Raw genomic sequence first — 22,314 nt, 5'->3', positions numbered from 1 at the left:
TCACGTGATACAGTATCTCACATGATCGACTCAGAACTGATCACGTGACCGGCTCACACGTTTAAGTCAGACCACAGCTGACCAACGAGTGAATACGTCTCCACACTGAACATGAGGTGAGTCTCAACAAATTAAAATGTTTTTTTTTTCTCTCCTTCTGCCCGCAGTCAGACATATGGTGTCACTGTTTTGAAATCTGAGTGACTTGCGGTGTTTAAGATTCACACTTCACTGGCAAGGCCTTGTATTCTGATATGCATTTTGTAAATATTGGCAGGCTGCTGAAGGAAACTCTGGGTTTCCTGCTACTCTGGGTATGTCTGGACTCTGCACGCTCGAGGAGCTGCTCATCGTTTTTCTGCCGAAAATCTCATCGTGTCAGCGGCCTGAATGGCGTGGACCCCGGGTCACCTCTCTTTCTCACTCCTTACCTGGAGAAGGGTGCCATAGATGAAGGTAGAACAACACTCATTACAAAACACTACAATTATACTGCAGTCAGTATGGCTCACTGTAACATGCTCATAATGAACTCATTTTAGAGGCTGAAGTGTCTGCATGAATGTTAATGTGTTGACGTGTTGACGTCTTGCTCTTCCAGCCAGGAAACTGAGTGTGGTAGGAGATCTGCCTGGTGCCAACGTCAAAAGCTACGCCGGGTACCTCACTGTCAACAAAAAGTACAACAGCAACCTCTTCTTTTGGTTCTTCCCTGCACTCATGGTAGGCTCAGACTTCTTCCTTACAACAGGGGCTTTCCATATCACAGAGTCACATTACTGTCAGTGTCAATTTGGGAAACGATCACAGCGAGGGGAAGAGAAATTCTGAGACAAATTCTTGCACTTGTTTTTCTTTGGAACTCCAATTTATTGTACTTTCTCTATTTTAACTGTGTTCCCTCAGTCAACATGTGATAAGATATTGCACTGTGTGTATTTAGTCAGCTGCAGTACAGGAATTCATCTATCATGGCAGGATATGTTTTTGTGTTGACTATCACATGTTTTTAACCAACGTCTTACAGGAAGACTAAATATTATCCAAGCTATTTTTTAGGAACTTAAAGAACTTGCTCTGTATTTCATACCTCAGTGTAGTAAAGTCAAATGTCATTTCTATGACACACACGTTGTAACCTGCAGTTCAGACTATTACCTTTTTAACTCCCCCAAAAATAATTCTGGATTCAGTCCAAGTCACTTGTGTTATACTAAGTTGTTGTCACATTATACTAGAGCTATAAAATCCTTTATGTCAGCCTGAAATGTTAATGATCAACTATAAAGTGACAAAAGATGGATTGACATTGTGCTTTGATTATTTGCCACATCTCTCCAGTCTGATCTCTACCCTATTTTAATCTTTATTACTGTCACTGGTTAGGAAGAGTGATAATCGGACTATTCAAGTGCAAATAAAGTGTGGTTAAATTTCAGTTTTAATTTTACCTTTGTTAATAAACAAAAGTCTCCACAAGGTGGAGCTGAGATCTCAAACCTTATATCTGCACTGACCTGTCTGACAGCCGAGCCAAGAGAACGCTCCAGTCCTGCTCTGGCTACAAGGTGGACCCGGTGGCACCTCCATGTTCGGCCTGTTTGTGGAACATGGACCATATGTGGTTTATAAGAACTTGACTGGTAAGAACAGATTTGGTCCTACAGTTGCATATGTGAACATTGTAATAGTGATAGAGAATTATTTAGATTTTCTGACCTGTGTGTCTTTTCTGTCTCTGCAGTTGGTTTGAGGGACTATGCATGGACAACCAGATATTCAGTTTTGTACATTGACAATCCAGTATGTACTCCTTATTTATCCTCAGACCAAAACTACTTATATGAAATGTATCTTTCATTCAAGGTTTCTCAGATCGTCATTTTTTTTTATGTGCACGGACATTTACTGAAAGATATTGAAGAACAGTTTGTTTGTCTTTTTCAGGTTGGAACAGGTTTCAGCTTCACGAATGATGACAGAGGTTTTGCCCAGGATCAGGATGACGTTGGCAGAGATCTGTACAGGTAAACACTACCGTCCAACTCATTCATTTTGTCACTTGGGCCTTTTTAGATCTTATGTTTCATTGTTTGCTGACTCTCTTCTACTCTCTTCTCTTCCTTAAAAGTGCTCTAACACAGTTCTTCCAGATCTTTCCTGAGTATCAGGCCAATGAGTTCTATGCAACTGGAGAGGTAAAATGTTTCTTTTTTTTTTTTTTTTTTTTTTTGTAGGTGTAATAGCATTAACTTGTGCACATAATGGTAGAATGACTTAGATATGCCCAATGACTATGTCTTATTCTCATTTACGTGTGTGTGTGTATTTATAATTATAATAAATTGTCCTCACTGTATAAACCTTTCTCTGTCTCTGTACAGTCTTATGCAGGGAAGTACGTTCCTGCCATTTCTTACTACATCCATAAAAACAACCCCACTGCCAAGGTGAAAATCAACTTTAAGGGGATGGCGATTGGTGATGGGCTCTGTGATCCAGAAATGGTGCGTATCTGACGTTGTGTCATTTTCTTTAAACTTACACCATCTTTGACTTTATGAATTCCCCAGGTGTCCAGATTGTACTTAATACTCTGTGGGACTTTCTCATCTTTCATCTGAAATATAGGTTTGACTTCTTTTCTATTCTAATCTCTGATCTCAGATGCTTGGTGGTTACGGTGAGTTCCTGTACCAAACGGGCATGATAGATGAACAGCAGAAGGAGTATGTTGTAAAGCAGACAGACTACGGGGTTGAGCTCATCCAGCAGCAGAAGTGGGTGGAAGCTTTTCAGGTAAGAGCTGTTGTTTGGTTCTTACATCTCTCAAAATACAAGTTGAAACTCTTACCCTCATTTCTATCATATCTTTCTGAAACAATTAAAGATGTGGATAAAATCTGACTGACTGAGACTGGGGTGACATTTCTGTCTTCAGGTTTTCGATCGCTTGCTTAATGGTGACGTGGATCCATATCCTTCCTTCTTCCAAAATGCTACAGGCTGCACTAACTACTTCAACTACATGACATGTCAGGTACTGAGAACCACTAGCAGAGCTCGAGGCTGCGCCGTGTGACTTTCTTAGAGCAAGAACTTTTTTATTTAAACTTTACACACAAATGAAACTGTTTCTTGTATTATTTATATAATTTGTGTGCACCACAGGAGCCTGAAGACCAGGAGTACTTCTCCCAGTTTGTGACTCTGCCAGCAGTGCGTCGTGCCATCCACGTGGGGAACCTGATGTTTCATGACGGCTCGGAGGTGGAGAAACACCTCGTGCAGGATGTCATGAAGAGCATCAAACCGTGGCTGGGGGTTCTGATGGACAACTACAGGGTGAGGGATGGAGAATTGTCCACTGCAGTTTTTTCTGTAATGCACAAATTTAAACACAAATTTATCACTTATTATTTTATTTTTGTGTAAATATTGTTTGAAATCACTATCATTCACATTATTGATCTCGAAATGTTTAGACCTTGAAGTGACTAATGTACTGTACGGTGTCCTTATTAAACCCCTTTTCCTTGTTTGGGCTCTTTCTCCTTATGTCCAGGTGTTGATCTACAGTGGACAGCTGGATGTAATTGTAGCTGCTCCTCTGACTGAGAGGTTCCTGCCAACCGTTAACTGGACCGGTGCTGCTGAGTACAAAACAGCCGCACGTTACCACTGGAAGGTTCAGCCCTCTGACACAGAGGTGGCAGGTTACGTCAGACAAGTCAAAGAGTTTTACCAGGTGAGCAGATATTCACGATCGTTGACAACAATGTGAAAAGTCCTCCACACATTTTACACATTATTTATTTATTCATTTATTTAATTTTTTAAATCTTTATTTATCTCTTCTCTTGTTACTCAGGTCGTCATCCGGGGAGGGGGACACATTCTTCCTTACGACCAACCGGCGAGGTCCTTTGACATGATTGACAGATTCCTTTCAACGCAAGGCTGGATATGAAATGTTCTAGAGTTGAAATGCAGCTGATCAAACCACCTTCACCCTTAAAGAGCATATTCTTCATAAGTGACTGATTTGAAAGACTGCTGATTGAAACATCCAATGTAAATCAGCACATTCGCAGATTTGGTTCACAGATTTGTTTTTTTAGCATTTTAGCAGAGGTGATATTTGGTTCAGGACTTTGGACTGTTCTCTAATGCTCTGCAAATAAGATAACTTCTCTTCAACTGGATTCAGACTTCTGAATCGCTGCCTACATTTAAGAATTCGACTAACACTAAAATCAAATGAAAACTAAATCTGCAATCTGATTATCAGGCCTGATGTCTATGAAAATCATTCTTGTTTATTGTTGTCGGCGGCATCGTGTGAGGGGAAATATAGCTTCTGTTGCAATCAGTCAGTGCAGGCTTGAAGATCAAATGTAAAGAAAAAAAAAACCTTGAAACTGAAGAAATTACTTGAAGTAAAATGTTGTTGTTTTTTTTTTTTTTGTTGTAAATCTGAATGTTTTAATGTTCAGAGAAGACTGCGATTCATTTTGGAGTCATTTCACCTTTTGTAACTGACTTCTGCAGCACTTGATTTTCCTCTCTTTAAGTACTGTCTGGTCAAGCAACAAAATGTACACCAGGGGTCACTGTGCTACAAAGAAACTCAGTTGCATACCCAGAAACTCAAAAACAATAACACTGCAAAATTACCCTAGTCACTTAATGTACTTTAATGAATACGTTTATACCACGAGATCTCAGATTATCTGAAGTAGGGTTAAAAAAAAAAAAGTAAAATGACTCAATATCTCAGGAAAGCATTAAGCCTGTTGCAGTAGCACATTCCCAAAACTTGCAACAATGCACAAGGTGTGTTAATTTCATTGTCATAGCTAAAATTGAACTGGCATGCTGCAGGGTTTCTGTAGTGATTTGGCATTTTGACAGAATGCCACAAAGATGTTTGTGCACTGAAGTTAACTGCCGTGTTATTTCATCAGGCAACTATCAAGCTGTCTAGACGGTTCAATAATTAATGAGTATTCTAAACCTTTAAAGCATCTAACTATTTAATGAGCAGTTATGTCTCAAGGACAAGCATCGGAAAATGCTGACGATCGTTTGATTTGAACATTAGTTTAATATTTCATGTCTCTTGGCTCATTTTTGCTCCCCGCTTATCAACACAGGAAGAGACTGCTGTGAAATCACATCAGGTAGTTGTATGTTACAGAACAAGTGCTTTATTTTCATACCGTAATGTAACTGCAGTGATAACTTTAACATCTGTACAAATGCAAAACAAAACAAAATGGAGACAATGTCATTACAGACACAAAAATGTACAAAGTTATGCAGGTAAGAATGGATTCATCAGTTCATTACATATAAACAATTTATTTAAGCGCTGGAATGAGCCTCGACATACAACAAAAGGCAACAAGTGCTATGCAAACATTATTTACAAACATGTACCACACATCTACTCCCTTCAAAAAGAAAGGTGGTTGCATTACATGTACAGGATTACAGAAATGAATGACATTATGTACAATATTTATAGTTTTAGATTTAAAATAATACAGTTATAATTAATGTGTGGTAATTCTTCGCCACCTCTCACTCAAACCCACACAGACACACTCACACTGCACTTCCATCTGTCCTTTTTGTCTGCCTCTACAGTAACAAATGTCTTTTTCTGAACCTGGATCAGCTGTCAAAAATGAAAGTAGAGACTCTACAACAGCAACCTCCTCCGAATGATTCCAGTTGAAAGTGTTTTGAGGTCATAACCATATTTTCACATGCAAGAGGTTAATTTGGAATGGTCTAATAATCGATATATGGTTTATAAAACAACCAAAGATAAGGCAAGCTTCAGTTCAAAGGGTTGGTACAACAAAGCCCTTTCCAAGAGAATCGCTTTTTTCTCCGTCTCATCAACACACATACTCTACTGCACACACAGACTCCACGGTTAAGACGTGGCATAAACAGTCCGAATGTATCAATAAAACTTGAATGTAAACCCATTGTGAGAATAAAAAGCATTTTTCAATTCACATCCTTAATCTTTGACAAAATTGGAGCTGGAGATTTGTTTTTTCCTCCAGAATAAAAAGGGCACAAAGTAAATGGTACAGGGTCCTTAACTGAGCCTCATTCAACAATACAAGCTCTAGGTTCCCTTCTTCTATCTATAGACATGTTATGCATGCCAGGCACAGTCTCTCCATAAAGCCAAACACAGATAAGTTTCTCGCTGGTGTGTGAAAAAGGGGGATCACTGAGAATTACTTGGACCTTAATATGGCTATTCTACCCTCTGGCATGACAGAGGACAAAGTGCATAGACAGCTCTGCGATCACTCCACCTGTCAGTGGAATGTATTTCATCCATCCTACTGTAAAACACAGTGCATTATGGTCATCATTCTAATGAATCAACATTCCTGGTCATAGAGGAAAGAGGAAAGAAAGAAGAGTCGTGGTCAACATGAGAAGGCATTAAGTTTCAAGGCTAGCAGGGAGACAGAAAAGGTCAAGCCTGTATCATTATCAGTACATCCATCGCCCATCTGAAATACAAAGGAGGCCTGAGAGAGGAAGAGAAATTGATGAAGAGGTCAGAGGTCAAACGGATAATGGGTTATTTTTCTCCTGGTTTTGCCCTGCAGAAACGTGCAGCAAACATCTACGACAAAGCAAATAACAAAGAAAATAATGATAAAAGCCTTGATTGTAATGAAGAAAGAGTAATGATAATTATGGTGATCAAAAGAGGTTTTGTTGCCCACAGTAGAAAACCTCAGGCACATTGTGACATCTTGGAAAGCACAGGCATAAACTACTCCCCTTTAGAAACTGTAAAACACTGTCAGTTTTGGGATGAAAAAAAAAAAAATCATGCTCAGTCACTTTCTCACTCTCTTTTTGTTCTGTTTTTTCTTACACACCCACTGAACTTTGTTCTGCAGGGAAAGAAGGCAAAATACAAGCACATAATATACATAATTCACATGCACACTCAAAACTATGCAGACGTACGCAATCAAAAGTTATATTCATATGGAATTTGAATCCAAAATGTGGATCCAGATGCACAAACACACACAAAAAGAGGCCTCAATAATTAAAGCTTCAGTTGGTCCTGGGGAGCGGAGGAGTTTGTTTCAACTCCCGAGCTGCCTCACTGGTATCACAGTGTACAGTTCTGTAGCTGTAACAGCACCGTATGTCGTCGGGACCAGAGTGGCTTGGCCATGCTGATCATAATGTGGACATACAGTAGAGAAGATGATCAATACTCTGATGTATTGCTTCTATTTGATCGTACGGTACTTTCGCTGTCATGCTGTATATCATAACACTCTTTGAGAATACCTCTGACAGGGAAAAGGTTAACAGTCATATACATTTCTAGAAAAGAAAAGGATCATTACACCTGCTTGCATATTCCTGTCTTCAGGACATCATGGCGACATTTTGACTTGGCTTCAGAAGACAACTTAAAGGCAGCAACATCCCACTCACTTATTAGTCTTCTGTATGATTACACATGCTACACATACACTCAACATACTGCCCACATGTGACACAGAGACATGATTTGACTCATTATTCAGTCCATTAGGCATACAGAGATGTAAGCTCTGCTTATAGAGATGACAGTCTGTGGCTTATGTCTCTTTCCTCTGGTTCCTTGACCATTGTGGTCCATTTTGTACCATTACACAACGGAAAAAGTCACTTAAATGCTGCATGAGATTAGCAAACCTCCCTTTCTGCTAAGCACAAAAAAGCAGATTAAAAAAGAGGCAACAAACCATAGAACATTTATGCGTTAATAGGGTTGTTCTATAAAAATACATACTGTAGCTACTGTATAAAGAACAGCCTCACAGGCCTTTGAGGTTTTTCTTGATGGAGGGAGAGGGGGGCAGCATGTGCAGCCGGTGACCCTCTGAAAGCAGGGGAGCAAGGGGGCAGTTCGGGGCTACAGCCGGGGTTATAGTCTCTCTTGTCCCTAGTGGATGGGGTTAATGTCTGTGCGGTGGTTGGCTTGCCCGTGCACACTGCTGCCCCCTACAGTCGTGGTGGAGGTGGTGATGGTGTTGTGCTGAATGACCTGCTGCTGCGAACACGCTGGCACTGGACTTCCTGCTGGACTGCTCTCTGGACCTGAGGACACAGCAGAGACATCACTCAGGATGGAAAACATGTGTATAGTATGTGTGTGTGTAGTGCAAATTCTATGACCATCAAAGTATCATAAATATAATGTGAAAGTAAAATTCACCAAATAAACACAAACCAAATCTTGTTATGTAAAGAGACAGCTTTATTAGCAGAAAAAAATAAATTTCAAACAAATGATACACTAAATTCACACCTAACTTCTCACCTGTTATCCCAAAATAGGCCATGAATGGATAACACAAAAATGGAAAAGTGAATCACTCAACTCCGTAAACACGCCTGATGAATTTTGGACACACTGAAGGTGGCATCTGTACACAAGCTAGACTCATCGATGAAAGTCTCCCAGCCCAGTCTGGGAGTTGGCTCTCTCCTGTATAAAAGAACCATTCAGCCAAAGGGGATGTGAGACTTATTTTCCTGTGCTAAAGCCACACAGGGAGGTGCCTTATCCTAATTGCATGGAAATGTCACTTGTATCCGTATCAAAGGGTGGGACTCTGATGTCATGCACGGCTGAGGCACAGTCCAATAATCATTTAGATCCTGGGGCATCCATGAGAGGTTGGATGCCAACGTGCAGCCTGTGACGTCTTTCTCACGTTGTGTCTCGGCTGCCTCTGTGCACTGAGGTGCTGTCAGATGGAAAAATAGGTCTCATATGGGATTCAGACTAACTCCCAGCCCAGGCGGGCTACCAGAGTGTGCAACACCCATATGTCAAAGGAAGAGTCCTGCAGCGAGCGTGGGAGCTGGATACCAGCACATAGGAGCGAAGAGTTTTGGCAGTTACTGTGTGTCCATCACAGTTTGGTCTACAGAGTTCATAGCTCTCCTCTGGCAAGACAATCATATCTGTGCCGTAGTGCTAAGGCACACAGATGAAGGTGCGTTTTTGGACAAATTCCCAAATGTGTGTGTGTCTGTGTTTATGTTTGAGCTACTCACTGAGGTAACCTTGGGACTCTTTCTGCATAGTGGTGATGGGACAGTCCTTGTGTGTGAGGAGGAGCTGCTTGAGTTGGGTCACCTCGTTCTTTAGCATGGTCACTTCATTCTGAAAAACATAGGCATTTTAAGACTATCATCCTGGGAATGCACAATTAAAGCAGGCTAAACTAAATAAATACAACTATTATCAGTGTATTAATAACTAAGAGTGTATTTCCAATATGTGTTCATCAGGGTTATTTTATATTTCGGATTGGGATTACGAATTTCTGAAAACCTTTGTTACAGATTTTGGACATTCAGTTGCATTATGGGAATTGTAGGATCCAGTGTTTTTGGAGCTTGACTCATACTTGGGACTGAAGTCAGGATATCACAACCTGCTGCTTTGATTTCTACCATTCATTTTTACATCTGTTTCTTGTGGGTTCCCCAACTTAATGGAAGTGCGATGCTGAATGCTAGGATCCCCCTTAATGTAACTCAAAAACATTCTGCAATATTTCACTAATTACATGTTTATCAAACAAGATTTCAGATGTTTTTTTTTATGTCAGACCAACACTGACAACATACAACTAATCTTCTCATTATTGCTCTTATACTCAAACTCATACCAGCCAAACCTATTGCTGTTATCTTTGGTGCAAAACAGGACAATATTATAAAGTTCTTAATAAGGAACTGATTCAAAAACAAATGCTGCCTGTAGTGAGTGGCAGAGGGTGCCGTGTGCAGATTTACAACCACAGATTTATTAGTTTGTACCTGAAGCTGCATGTTGGTCTGAGTGAGCTCTTCTGCTTTCTTCTCTAACGACATCACCCACACTTTTCTCTTCTGTCTGCATCTTGTTGCTGCTGCCCTGTTCCGCTCCAGAAACTTCCGCCGACGTTCGTCCGGATCCTCGTCCACTACTCGCCTACGCCGGCCGCCACTGGGGGGCGGAGACTGCAGCGTCTGTGTGGGCTGCATCTGCTGGGTTGCAGGTGACATCTGAAACACGGCGAAAGAGCATCACTGAGCATCACTGAGCATCACTGAGCTCTTTGATGAGACACCTGCGACCATCCAACCAGACATGTAACTATTCTGACATACCTGGAAAACAGCCAGTCACCTGTCTGCTTTCACCACTAAACAAGCATCTATACATTACCTCCTGCAGCTATTCCATGTCTGGCAACTTCCCCAAAAACAACATCTGGTTGTGCCACGTGCCTTGTGAGCCAGGCTGTGGGCGTCAGGAGTGACTGAGTGAGTGACTGGGCTGATTCACCAGCCTGCCCACCTTGTTAAGGAGGTGTCAGGAGGCAGTTTTCCAACGCCCACTTCCACTCAGACTAACACCACCAGACACAGTCAAAAGGCTTGTTTCTAAAACCGAACATGCACTGACAGATCTTGACATATCCTTGGCAAGGTCAAATGTTTTCAGTCTTCAGATCATTACCATTTTTATGAGAACCATGGAAAATACAAGCTGCTTTAATGGCCGCTGTGCATACAGAGTGTTGTTTTAATGCCCTAATGGTGCCTTTAGAACATACAGTGACTTGCAGTTCCTGATGTCAGACTGTCCTTCACCCAAAATGATTGGCATTGCATAGAGCGTTAGACAATGCTGGGACAAAGTGTCTCACATCATATTATTTTTAATGCTGTGACTTTAAAACTTTAAAACTTTCAATTAAAATTAAACCAAACATATTCACAGCTAAGATGTTCCAGCACTATAAGCCAAGGCTGTCTGTTCACCATCACGACCAGCATGCATAAAACATCTTCTGCACCTGGAGCATGCGGTAGCCACATAATGGCAGCTTGGCAGTGCAGGAGGGTGTGGGGTGTAGTTTCCAAAAGACAGTCCTGAGAATTTTTTTTATAACACCCATTTTATGGCCTCTTCATGACCCTTTCCCTCCATGGCGGGCATCTGACACTGACCTGTAGCTGACCAACCTCAAAGGAAAAATTACCTTTAAGATGGTTGCCAGGAAACTACTTGGCTTTGTGGCTGCAGCAAGGGAAAATGTGTTTGTCCACTGACTTACTGTGTATTTGAAGCGTTATTACAGCTATATGTCTATACTAAACCACTAATAGCTGACTTCTACACTGCTCAAAGGGCTACTCAAGCACTGCCTTGCTTTAGTCATGGTACATATACAGTGGCTTCGAGCTATGTAAGAGGTTTTATTGTGCAGTATAGTTAATGTGTTATTGAACTTGTGGTTTTGCCTTTGGACCATCTAAAAGCTTCTGCTCTCCTGGGGATGGGCTTTGCTTACCTGTGAAGCAGAATGCATTGGAGGGTGCGGTGAGGTCTGGTGTGGGTGACCGGGATGGAGGTGGGGATTGTGGGAGTTGTGATGGGGGTTGTGTCCCTGCGGGTGGTGGTGTGCGGCCTGGCCGTGGCCCTGGTTGTGGTGGTGATGGCCGTGGTGCTGGTATGCGTGGGGAGGCGCTTGCAGGTGCTGGTGCGGGTGTGAGTGCATGTGATGGTGAGCGCTTTGCTCCTGCCGCGATGACATCATCTCCATCATGTGGCCCATGGAGTTCATGTTTCCGTTGGCGATGGCACCAGGGTGGTGTGAAAGTGCAGCCTTCAGCCTCTGAGTAAACAAAATGGACACCAAATATGACGTTTAACATTATTCTTTGTGAGTATTTTTTTTTAATTTTGTGCTCTCATCTATCAGTGTTCTGATGATCAACAGTTACTGGTTCATGTGCTGACTCTGAGATGATGGATGGCTCCATAAATCCACATGTCAGGAGAACGAATCAAAGCCACTTAGACTGTCCTCTGTCTCTCCTTCAGTCCTGTCATTTTCCCTCTTTACCTTCCATGATTGCCATTCCACCAGTCCCTCCTCTTCATATTCCCTAATAGCCCCTGTGTGTGTGTGTGTGTGTGTGTGTGTGTGTGTGTGTGTGTGTGTGTGTGTATGTGGATGTCTGCCTATGAGATGAGCCCCCTGGCAATGTGTGAGCCTCAGACTGTTGACCCAGCAGGAGGTTTGTTGCTTTAACCGTGTGGTCTACTTAGCCCAGACTGACCTGATGTCTCTGAGTGGCCTGGGAGCGAGACCAGAGAGAGGCTCACTAAAGGTGCACTTGTGTTCTTCATGTTTACTGAATGCACCTCTTCTCAAGAGTCTGTTTTTCTGGGAGTCACGTAAAGACAACTGTGGGACTAGAAAAAAATCATAACCCAAACATACAAGCGCCAAAATATGCATTCAGCCTTCATCATGTCGCACACAAACCTAGACAAAATAAAATATGTCTGCACCCTTACATGACTTATTTGCATTTTGCCCGCTTTAGGAATGACAGGTTGAGAGAGTGTTAAGACTGTTAAACTTTGATTAATGCACATCTTTTTACCAATGACACACTGCTGATGTGAATTAATACTTGAGGAATGAAATACTAAAGTCTAGGCTTAGATACTGTCTACAATTCATCTACCAGTCACTTTTCACAAAAAGTTAGCAGCGAAACTGAAAACAAAGGCATTTGTTTCAAGGCTACTGTTGTGAATTCCACAAAGTTTTCTATTCTCTTTCCCAGTGCTCTCTTTCCTCTCTCTGCTCCCTTCCCCCTTCTCCCAGCTGCTGTCAGTAAGTCCACGCTGTGTCCAGGGCTCCATATCTTTTAACAACCTTTACATTCATGATTCCCACAGGGAATGGCATCCAGCTGGTCTGGATCACAACGCTAGGACTCAACCAGAGCACAACATCAGCTCTCCACTCCTCTCTCACACTGTCCATGAGTGGAAAGCTTTTTACCAGGAGGGAGGAGTCAAATAAATAAATTTAGAAATGGGACACTTAAAAAAACAGCTTACTCTACTGGTTTGTATTATATTTAAAAAATTACATATATGCATTTGTATAAGGATTTTCTGGCAGTGTGGTGTCTTTACTTGCTGCACATGAAACCAGCACAGTGAAATTATGACCTTGTCAATCCTGTTTTGGCTGAATACAGTTTCTGCTTGTCATACCAACGGATGCCTGACAGAGTGACACAGCACTTCATTTTCTCGAGCTTCATGATTTTGTTTCTATCTGTCGGTCCCACATTATGAATCTTATTTTAAATTTGCTCTCTTAATGGTTCAAACCCAACCCCTGCTCACTGCCTTCACCACAGCCTCAGCAGCACAACTCTCAGGGGCCACAGCCCTTCCTCTCTGTGACCAGTGAGACAGGAGTTAAAATACCACAGGGTCTACACTAACACACAGCGAGTGGCCTCAGGCCTGCAGCTGTCCACAGCATCACAGTTATGCTGAGACTTCCTGAGTATAGCAAGCAGCAGTGAGAAGTCTCTGAATTACTGCAACATATTGTTACTATGAACCGTATACATGTTATAAGTTTTAGAGATGGCTACCTGGACATAGTATAAAAATGCAGAAATAAACAGCTATCTGACATTCAACAAACAAACTTAAAACAGAAAATGGATATAAATGAGCTTACAGATATCAATCACCAGTGTTGACAAGGACATATTCCGTATATCACAGGATGAATTCTGAGTCTGACAGTACTCACTAGTCCTTCCCTTCAGCCTTCAACTTGTCAGTCAGCACCAGAGGTGAGGCCCACCCCTCTTGTGAAGGAGAAAACCAATCAGGGTTTGACAATCTCTTGCCGCTCAGTCACAGAACAGGCAATCACCTGAATGAGCATAAGTCCTGGGAATCTGCTGGCTGCTGTCTGCTCTGTTTTTGTGACCCGAGTAAACCCTTGACTAGTTGTCTGTGTGCGGGTAAGATGGTCATCTGGGGCTGGAGCTGCCTGACAACCAGGCACCAGGGAAGAAGAACGGAGAGGGTAAAGGAAGGTGAAAGAGGGCAGTGAGAGAGAGAGAGAGAGAGAGAACATGGGTGAGGGGAGATTAGATGGCTTCTAGTGTCTCCTCCCCACAAACCATCAGCCTAAGACAGCGAGTGCTCATTTATCAGTGTCTCTGAGAGCCATCCAGCTGGCAGCACCGGGCTATCTGTTTATTAATTGAATTAGCCTGCATCCGAAGAGGCCCAAGAGTGTCAGAGTACACAGGCAGGTCAAAGAGCTGAGGGGCCCCTACACAAGCCTCAGTGGTGATAGTTATAAACAGGACAGAGAAATGAAAAAAAACAAAAGAAAACAAAAGAAAAACACTATGCATGACTAGAGGACTGACATAAAACACACATTTAATATCAGGTTTTTTCAAACAAAATTTGATGCAACACGTTGATATTTAAATTGTTGGACCAAGACAATATATCTGTAGCAAAACCCAAGAGACCCAAGATATAAAAGTAGATCCAGCAAGAAAATACAGCAGACTACTTGAATAATTGGAAGATATAATCTCCACATACACAAATTAAACAATACAGTTTAAATAATGAGCTACAGTACATTACCGTGATGCAAGCTTCTTCCTGAAGCTATCTGCACAAGTGCCTGCTACTGCTCCATCTGGAGTTGAGACACAGCTCAGTTAAACCCAGCTCGGCCAAAACTTAAGTCTTTGTATCCAGAACCACAGTGACGCAACTAAGGGACGTTAGCAAAGCGATGATGAGCAGGCTGTGATTCTCAAACACCTTCATCAGCTCCCTAATGACTCTTTAACACATGGTTGTATTTCCCCCAGACTGTGCTAAGCACAAGAACTTAATCACCATGTGCATTTTACTCTAATAACACACACATACATATACATTTCTCCTGCAGCAGCATGGCCACCACAGAAAACAGTCATTAAAGCAGTGCAGGTGTTAGCCTGTGGCAGTACAGGATGCTCACAGATGGGTTGGCATAGTCTGTCCTTCCACTGTCTACTCTGCCGTTGTTGAAAACTGGAAAAACACAGCAAATACACAAGAGGATGAGTGCTCAATGACACCACAGGGACGTGGACAGCTTCTTCCAGGATAAATCTATAAACGTTCAGCCTATATATCTGTAATCACATGCATTTGACACCACATATCATGCATTCTGACAGTGTTCTGAAAGTAGTAAAGCTATTGATTTTCCATTGTTAAAACACCATCCCTGATTCAGCCATATTTTGCCCAGAGGGGAAGTATCTCCTCTCAGACCTTTGCCCTGTGACCTATCCACTCCCACTCCTTTTTTTTTAGGCGTCTCTCATTTATGTGGTTTCAGGGATACCAGGTAATCACCCATTAATGATATTTATTAATGGCCGCTTCCTCTCTGACACGGGGGGCTTTGAGTGATGTCCCAGTGAGTGCTCTGTGCACATCCTGAGAACACACTCAGGTTTCTCCTCGCCAGATGACTTCATATCTATTAACCCTGGGAGGAGAAAGCAAGAGCACGGAGCAGGTACAAAGGGAAGAGACCACGCCCGTCTCAGGATGGGTAAATCAAACCCTGTGAGGTCAGGGTGAGCACTTTTATGCCCCTTAAAAGTGGAGCAGTGTACTATCAGGGGACCTGTGTCCCTCTGGCGCCTTACAGCAAGTTAGAAAGATTTAACCAGTCTGTGGAGTCATAGTTTAAGTGCAAAAAGATCACAGCTTCAAATGGAGATCTTCTACTTCACATTAAAGAGCCCGCAGAGAAACATTAGAGCTTCTGTCTGTTTCTGTCAGCCTTTTGTTAACACTATACTAGCAAAGCAGCATGTTCAGTGATCATGTGTATGTGCACAGTATTTCTAATTGCATAATATATCATAGCTGTAACTTTCCTGGCAGTGTATTTTGTAGGCCTAGGCCCCCTAACTCACGCTCTAAACCCAACATGGGTTCACCATCTGCAGTTGAAAGCAAGAGTTTGGCTCCGCCGCTTTGCCAAGAAGTCAGAGGATCTAATTCCATCCTCCTCATCTCCACAACCACCACTACCCACCAGTGCCTGCCTGCAAAACCCACTCTCTGTCCCCTAAAACTCCACACCCCCATTAGTTCAATTTTATTAGATTTCCCTCTCGCCCAGAGAGGCAGTAACACCCCCCGCCCCTTCTCTCTCTCACACACACACCTCTTCCCTGTTCCTCCACCCCCTCTCCCTCTGCCTGCCAAGAGCTGGGGACTGTTAAACTGATTTCCTCAGGGAACAGCAAGGCAGACAGTCTGATGGGAGCGCTGGGCTGTACTGTCGCCCCCTCTCTCCTCTCTCGAGTTCTGGGCCAAGCTGATCAGAGCCCGGCCGAACAGAGCCTCCCTGTGGTTCCAGACACAGACGGGGAGATGGACATAGACTGGCTGTTCTGCCAGGGCCAGACGCTCTGGTGGTGTTCGGAGAAACTGTGGCGGTATGGGCGCAGTGAGACACACGCCCACTGAGGAGCATGCTCCAAAGCATGCGCTCATACTCTTGGCAGCTTCTCCACCCTGTCAAGTTAATGGATGGGCCTCTGACTCCAGTCTGTATATCCCCACTGTTCCCTCTCTTGTAAAGCCCTGCTCTAGAGCAGCCTACATGGTTATCACTACACCCACTGCCACAGTGTTGAATACAGAGAATGCCTCAGAGTGAGAAAGACAGACAAAGCATGAATGCAACAATAAACACTACCATGTGTCTTAATTTGTTGCATCAAAAGTAACAGGGAAATTATACATAATCAAGTTAATAAAAGTAACTTGAAATGTGAAGACTTGAATCAAACATAATTTTAATTTAATTCTTGATAACATATGTCTAAGGACTGTGTATTTTGGCTGAAACCATCCCTATTGAACATGTAAATGAACATATTTGAGCTATGTCTATCAACATTTGGATTAGAATCACACCCTGTTAAAACACTCATCCAATATGTCAAAATGGCAGCACGGCAATCCATTTACTGTCTCAAACCTGTCAGCATTAACTGGTTTGAGAGGTGAAGTAGCACCTGCGTCAGACCGACTACCTCTGACCCAACAGACTTTTTCCGATCACCCCTCCAGTGTCTGAGTGGTCATTTTGGAGTCCGGCGAGTATTTCGTTCACTGCTCAGGCTCCAGGGGGGCTCATAGTGGCTGCACCAGTCCAGTCTGGCCCGTGTAGTGATGGCAGCTGGTTTACCCAAGCTTGGCTCTGCCGGAGCTCCGTCCCATTCACGGGCCCTGAACCATGACCAAATGGTCTTCACATACACCTCCCATCAGCACAGCTAAAACAACACGCAGTCATCCAAAGACAAACAGATGCGACACTCTGCGCCACAACTGCCACCCTCATCCTATAACCCCACCCGTATACATTCACACAAAGACACAGATACACACACACACACACACACACACACACACACACACACACAACACACACACACACACTCACACACACACACACACACACTCACACACACACACACACACACACACACACACACACACACACACACACACACACACATACAAACACACACACAAACACACACACAAACACACACATGTAACTTCTTAAAAATAAATGTACCAGGAAACACAGGTCTTCAAATACCTCACTGCTCCGTGTATCAGCTTTACAATGACAACTTTGCATTTAAGCTGCAAAAGTTGAATGCTTTCTATCAACAATACAGAAACTTGTAACTCTATAGTCCCCTCATTTCAATCACAAAGTTATCAAATTCAGGGATAACACACTCTTAATTGACATTTATAATATATGTCAAATGTGAATTTCAAATGCATTTTAGCCTCTCACTTAAATACCATCTGATTGATGCAGTGACATAACTGTTCAACAGAAAAACTGTTCTAAATGTTGAACTGAATGGGTCTACATGTAGTAAGTAGCTACTAAACAAATTAGAAAAGAAAAGAAATCTCATAAATTATGTTGCATTTCTTCTGCCAGTTTGACACCCTAATGTGAATATGCAGCAATCTCACTGATTGTGTTTAGCAATACACTCGGTGCCAGTTACATACACCTAGGTAAAACAAATGCAGTCTAATACAACAGCCTGGCAATAAATCCTCCTTCATCAAGGTTATAATGTTAGTTTTTGTTGACACTGTTTTAGAGAGGTGCTGATTCAATTTATGATCATTTGCAGTTGAATTGCCTTGCATTGTAGTGACAGGTGTTTCAATTATTTTCTCAATGCCATTTATATGATGGAAGGTGGGCTAAATTACAGAAACACCTCTGGTTATAAGCAGCGATATATGGAGCTAAAGATACACACCACGGTTTTGTGTAAACTGCATAAATTAACCTATAAAAGCAGTGTGTGTATAAATTCGACAATTGTGGTTGAACACATTGTTCATTATTGCAACAAACAATCCTTAGTGAATGGGATTGATGAAGCCTGTCAAATGAGAGGCAGAACAAAACTATACAGCATGTCCATTTATTTTTGACTTACTATAACTATAGAGTATACAGAATGACTCTCTCAGACAAACCAAACACTTTGGCAATGCCACCACAGTGGAAGCAGTGAGAGAGGGGCCCCTCTCTGGTCTGTGTCCAACACTGATAAACTGGCAGACGCACATTGATCCTGCAACTCCTCAACCCCACACTTCACTCTGCTGAAACCACTTTCCTCCATGGCAATAGAGAGAAACATCCTATGTTCATCATCTACAAAACTTTCTTTGCATCTGTTACACTGACATTTAACCTTCTCTTTATGCAACATTGTATCTCAGCTATTTAACTACGTGCAAACTTGAATGGTTTGTTTTAGCCCACTTAGTCCACAGATGTGTTTTGACTCTAAGGACAATGATTGCCAGAGAGGGTGCCAAGGCACTGAAAGTCATTTTGCACACACAGTCATAAGCATGCACACAAACATATACAATATACATACACATATTCTAGAGCTCAGTGAAACAGCACACAGATTCAGCTGTGCTCTTAGCTCACCGTCCCTCTCCAATGACATCATACCCTGACAATGCCACCATTCATACAGATGTTGCTTACAAAACCTGGAGTTAGACTCCTATTGTGTGTGCTGCTCCTGCTCACTAACGGAGGTCTAGCCAGAGGTGCTCTCCTACTACAGTGGAAGAAAATGAATGGAACACGTAACAGGGTTACCACGTACGCTAATGGCTTAACTGCTTACAAATGACTTCATACTGAGCTAATCGTTCAATCAATCACGGTATAGCAGAACTGAAAACTGACACATCTGTGGCTGCTTCACAGCTTTTCTTTACTTGGCGTTTCTTAACAGAATATGTATGTAACTTTCATTTTTCAGTTGTTCACTGTTTAGGGAAAAACTTGGTCTTTAAGCCTATTAACCCAAATGCCCAATTCTGTAACTAGACTGAAACATAAGAACAGTCAGGGTTGTGTAAATAAAATGTAAAAAGCTACGTTAGTGTGCAAGAAACACTTTGATTATTGGTCCTCCTGTGTCCTATGAAATGTTTCTTTAAGAGACGTGCTGTTTTTTTCCCTCCTCAAGTAAAAAAGGAGTACATTTAGAGCATGCCAGGAATTATGTCATCCACCCATCTAGTGCCAGCTCCACAGCCAAGAGAACTGCAATGAAGGAACATATAGTATTGTTTACCTCATAAAAAACTCAGCACCTAGCCTGATGCTTAGTGACAAATTTATTGTCCTTAGTAACAATGTAAACAATAGATATTGGGAGATAATAAATAACACATTTTCATACACCAACACCAAACTGTTTCAAGGCCCTCTGTCTGAAATTAGCAGGCAAGTGGGATGTGTGGAAAGCATGGAGCTCATTTAAAGGGGACACAAAAACAATGCCGAAGTGCACCACTTTGAAAAGGGCTCCACTGACTGGAGCTGAGTCATGTCCCATAGTTGGCACTTGTAGATGTTATTTAGAACCAGCTTGATAAGGGCCTGTTTGGGCTTTCCTTGTTTCTGATGAGAAATGATAGTGAATGTCTTTCATCATAGAAACAAACATATCAAACCGTCAAACCAAGGTTTTGTAGAGGGGAAAACAGTGCACATACAGTATGCACACCTGTGTTTATACAGAGTGCATGTGTGCATGTATTCTGTGCATGTGTGTACGTGTACATTTGTAACTTGTTTTTAAGTTCCTGACTGTCTGGAAGTGTGTGTACGTGTGTTTGTGGCTGTGTTACTATCTGACACAAGGAGGATGACACAGAGTTGGAGAAGTCAGAATATTTGTGTGTGTGTGTGTGTGTGTGCGCGTGTGTGTGCGCGTGTGTGTGCGCGCGACTGTTTGCGAGGCCCTGTGGAGAACTGGCTCTGAGCGGTGACGTAATGCTTTGGCCAGCGTGCTGTGGAACTTGGCCTCCTCTCTGCAGCGTTTCCTCCACGCTGCGAGGGTCAACTATCCCACAACCTCCAGCACACAACACGCACCGTTATATTCCCTAGACCACAACAGAGCAGAACACAACCACACCCGGCACCATGAGCACCCAGTACTTCACAAGAAGAAAGAAACACTTGAACCAAAACTAATAAAACACTCCAATCTCAGCAACACTCCCAAACAACAAGCTACAAGCAGCAAGGGAGAACATACAAGTCAGTTACTACACCATCAGGCTTTTCTGTACCACTTAAACGATGGCACTTAAGGAGAAAATCAGAGATACAGGAGAACAAAGATGGGCACTGATGCAGATACAGTCTTTGGCCGAGAGAGCACAAACAGAGGGCTTAGAGCGAGATATGAGTCCCCAAGGGGCCACAGCAGTCCTTCGGCTCATTAACTATTTACACCAGAGACAGGCCTCTGTGCTGCTCTGGCCCACCACAAAATCAATTAGCCTTCATTAGCCAAAGCTCTGGGCATGCTTTCTCTGGAAGGGGAGGGTTAATCCTGCTACTGAGGCCTCCAGTTACCACAAAATATCAAACAATCACAAGCACACACGTATGGGCATACATGTATGCACACATGGAGAGGGGCACAGGAAACTAGGCCAAGCAGAAGTCCTTTCATGTCACTCACAAAGAATTCTTCCGATTTCTCACTCTCACTCACTATTTGGTGTCTCAGAATATCAATACCATCTCTCGCCTTTCAACTCCCCCTGCTCACTCGGTCTGTCTATCAGTTTCCTTCATGTCTATCAAAGTCCCACTCAATCCCCTTCTCTGCTCTCACAATGTAAACGTTGAGCAGAAAGAGTGTATCCAGGTCCATGCCTCGGGGGTGTGGGGTTACAGTGCGGAGATTTCCCATTGGCGGAAAGTCAACATGGTTGGGCTAATGCGATTAGAGCCGGATTGAGAACGTCGCAGGGGACACATGGGCCTGATCATGGCCCAGTTATCCGATAGCAAGGCCGTATTTATCGACCCGGCCCGGGCGCGGATATTACAGACATTAGAAACCCCGTCTATACTTATGAAACTCATGCTGGAGATCGCACCCTGATAACACAATTAGTCTCTCACTTTCTGTCCACAATCATGGAATTCCATCAGTTGCGTTCAGACATCAGGGAGCAGAATCTCAATTGATCCACATTTGGTTGCCGTGCCTCGTGTGTGAATGGCCAACTAACCAGAAAGTTGCATGATCCAGGGGCCTGTAGCCATTTAGTGACTGCATATGTTTATGGGAGGCCTAACAGAGCATTTACAATTCAATTACATAGATAGGAGGAGAAAAAAAAGGGTAAGATGTGTCTGGATGACGGCCAGAGGAGAGATAAGCCTAATACACTAATATTGTGTTACCCCATCGTGTTACCATAGGAACAGTTGAAGAAATTCAAAAGACTACAAAGACGATCAATCTTGAGAGAGCAGGAGGAAGAGGGAGAATTAAATGCCCTGGGAATGCTCCCGCTCTCCTCTATCAGAGCAATAACTCTTCTAATGACCTCTGCTACCTCCTCTCCCCCCCCCCCCCCCCCCCCTCCCCTCCACAAGATGTTTCTCTGCAGCAAACTCAGCTATCAGCAAACCCTTCCAAACACAAACACCAGCCAATGCTTTTCAATATGGTTTGTGATTTTTTTTTATATCAAAATCATGACACTTGCTCTTAATTATTTGGAACCTTTTTTTCCAGTTATTTATTTTGAAAACAAAGGTTGGCTGATTGTCACGTTGCTACAGTATTAATCAATTCATATCACCTAGAGTGAATCAGAGGTATACTGTCAGCCTTTGGCATATGTATTACAGCAGTAGTAGCATGTAAAACCGGACTGAGTGGAAGGTCTCTTTCTCTTTCTGTTCAGCTTTTCCCTCTTTCAGT

The 22,314-nt window shown here is 42.7% G+C and overlaps 2 protein-coding genes across 3 annotated transcripts in view; one reads left to right on the top strand and one right to left on the bottom strand.

Annotated features, from left to right (window-relative positions):
* Positions 1-11: 11 nt before the first annotated feature.
* cpvl (carboxypeptidase vitellogenic like) lies at positions 12-4,500 on the top strand. The gene is made up of 13 exons (XM_056381117.1): positions 12-116; positions 278-456; positions 602-723; positions 1,529-1,643; positions 1,745-1,803; positions 1,948-2,027; positions 2,132-2,198; positions 2,385-2,507; positions 2,668-2,799; positions 2,942-3,040; positions 3,172-3,345; positions 3,566-3,748; positions 3,872-4,500. The coding sequence occupies exons 1-13, from the start codon at positions 112-114 to the stop codon at positions 3,968-3,970; spliced, it is 1,437 nt and encodes a 478-aa protein (XP_056237092.1). The 5' UTR covers positions 12-111; the 3' UTR covers positions 3,971-4,500.
* A 694-nt stretch (positions 4,501-5,194) lies between these two features.
* Positions 5,195-22,314, bottom strand: part of creb5b (cAMP responsive element binding protein 5b) — a 42,760-nt gene continuing 25,640 nt past the window's right edge. For both annotated transcript variants that reach the window (XM_056381116.1, XM_056381115.1), the window contains exons 8-11: positions 11,412-11,735; positions 9,889-10,116; positions 9,118-9,226; positions 5,195-8,151 (exon numbers count right to left, since the gene is read on the bottom strand). In XM_056381116.1, the coding sequence (XP_056237091.1) occupies positions 7,997-8,151; positions 9,118-9,226; positions 9,889-10,116; positions 11,412-11,735 (816 nt within the window). In that variant the 3' untranslated portion in view covers positions 5,195-7,996. The remainder of the gene's footprint in view (positions 8,152-9,117; positions 9,227-9,888; positions 10,117-11,411; positions 11,736-22,314) is intronic.

This window comes from Seriola aureovittata, chromosome 7 (assembly GCF_021018895.1).
Source record: "Seriola aureovittata isolate HTS-2021-v1 ecotype China chromosome 7, ASM2101889v1, whole genome shotgun sequence".
Classification (NCBI taxonomy): Eukaryota; Metazoa; Chordata; class Actinopteri; order Carangiformes; family Carangidae; genus Seriola; species Seriola aureovittata.
This window is presented reverse-complemented; position numbering and strand designations above follow the sequence as displayed.

Coding starts and splice junctions, on each gene's coding strand:
- cpvl (XM_056381117.1), top strand. Junction 2,028..2,131: donor GTTGGCAGAGATCTGTACAG/GTAAACACTACC, acceptor CTTCCTTAAAAG/TGCTCTAACACAGTTCTTCC. Junction 2,508..2,667: donor GGCTCTGTGATCCAGAAATG/GTGCGTATCTGA, acceptor CTCTGATCTCAG/ATGCTTGGTGGTTACGGTGA.